At 40.7% G+C, this 1,999-nt stretch overlaps 1 protein-coding gene across 1 annotated transcript; it reads right to left on the bottom strand.

Annotated features, from left to right (window-relative positions):
* Window positions 1-1,299: 1,299 nt before the first annotated feature.
* Window positions 1,300-1,734, bottom strand: LOC111092907 (teratocarcinoma-derived growth factor 1-like). The gene has a single exon (XM_038577915.1). It carries the CDS (start codon window positions 1,732-1,734, stop codon window positions 1,300-1,302), a length of 435 nt encoding a protein of 144 aa, XP_038433843.1.
* Between the last annotated feature and the right edge of the window lie 265 nt (window positions 1,735-1,999).

The following is a 1,999-nucleotide window of genomic DNA, read 5'->3' on the forward strand; positions in this document are numbered from 1 at the left end:
CTTGGTGCCACCCACAGTATCTAAAGCCCCCTATCCTTGTTTTGTAGCAGCAAATCCCCATTTTTGTGATAATTAGTAACCTCATCTCCTTCCCAGACAACATCACACCATATCTATGCAGAGCTTGAGTTGCTTTCCAGCTTCTTTGAAATTAAATATCTTTTTTTTTATATTTCCCATTTTTACTGGGCACACTCACATACACAAAGTAGTTTTAAAGTGGGTTTTGCCAATACATAGTTTTATCACCTAGTTTACAAGTAAATCTATTGTGAACATTTTCTCTTTTGCAACAGTTAATATGCTTTAAGGTATGGAGAAAACATAACCTATTAAGCTCTCTTGTTGGGGAGATTTAGAGAGATTTTTTCCCAAGGAAGACTTCATTCTCTCTACAATGCATTGAGAAAAAAGGAGTGTCCTTGTCTTCTACAGCTTTCTTTCTTTCTTTCTTTCTTTCTTTCTTTCTTTCTTTCTTTCTTTCTTTCTTTCTTTCTTTTTTCTTCTACAGTTTTCTATGAAGGATAGAAACTTGCCTTTCAACTTAGCTTTTAAACTTGCTTCTTGGGCTCATCTAATCATCAACCAAGCAGTTCATTTTATTTTTCCCAATCTCTCTCTGATTTCTTCCTCTTTTCTACCCTGTCTCTCTGGTATACACACACACTTCTAATACTTCAACACCTGCTTCCTGCCCCCTTGCCTGCTGTCTTTACAGAGGCTTCCTTTCTTTTCCTTTTAAAGTTAAGGTCTTAATTGATTTTGATCAACTCTACTCAAAACTTTAGCCTCAGGTCCATATTAGGAGTAACCTTTAATAATTTGAAGATAGAATTCAATTGTTTAAGGAAAATAGTAAGAAACACTTGGTAGAGATCCATTGTATCAAGAAACAGATCTTGGTCATAGTGTAGATATACCTGACTTTTTTAAAAATAGATTTTATTTACTTATTTGAGAGAGAGAGTGGGGGAAGAGGCAGATGCCCCACTGAGCAGGGAGCCTAATGTGGGGTTCAGTCCCAGAACCCTGAGATCATGACCCAAGCCAAAGGCAGACGATTAACCAACTGAGCCATCCAGCTGCCCCTATGGCTGACATTTTTTTAAAGACGTTTTTTGGAGAGGGCAGGGCAGAGGAAAGTAGTTGGTACCTTAAGGTAACGTTAGGGACCATGATGAAAATCTATTCACTATTTCAAGGAAATTACCAAATGATCATCTCTAGTTAAGACACTAGAGTGACAGCCTTTACAGGTTATGAAATTTTCATGACAAATATTGCATATGCAAGTGTCCACTAACAGTAACTTTGTAGAGCAAGGCAGATGCCAGCTAGCAAAAAAGTGGTGCCCAAAGACAGTGTTAATTCTGGAGTCCTGGAAACCAGGAAATGCTCATCTATCACGTGGCCATCACACTCTGGTAGAAATGTCTGCCGAAAGCAGTGCAGCCAGCCGCGCCAGCATTTACACATGGAACATCTCTTGGGCAGCCAAGTGTCATGGGGCACAGACTCACAGTTCTCTTCTAGAGAATCGTGCTCACAGTTGCAACCATAAAAGGACAGGGCGGGGGGGCAGGCACAGAAGGATCCCAGCATGCAGGTTCTCCCATTCAGGCAGCAAGTTTTGTTTAACTCCTTACCAGCAACTAATTCCAATTCAAATGCTTTGGAAATGGCCATAATCAAAATCACCCTGCAACAGAAGCACTCCATCTTTCTGAGGTCCATAGCTTCTAACAAGTCAGGGGAAAAAAATGTCACCATGGCTTTCATTCATGGACATTGCTAAAATACCCAAAGGAAAACATGAATTTCATGAAATGAAAAATGGGAATTTAGCAAAAAGAGTATCTCAGAGAAGGATGTTTTCCCCAGAAGGTCTTAGGAGGAGCAGGATGTCCTGAGAGATTGGGGGCTCATTACTGAGTTGGGTCCTCAGGAATGCTTTGACCTTAGCCAGGGAGCCAGCCCAGCCAGTGGCCTAGGAGAGGCC

The sequence above is a fragment of the Canis lupus genome, chromosome 27, assembly GCF_011100685.1.
Source record: "Canis lupus familiaris isolate Mischka breed German Shepherd chromosome 27, alternate assembly UU_Cfam_GSD_1.0, whole genome shotgun sequence".
NCBI lineage: Eukaryota > Metazoa > Chordata > Mammalia > Carnivora > Canidae > Canis > Canis lupus.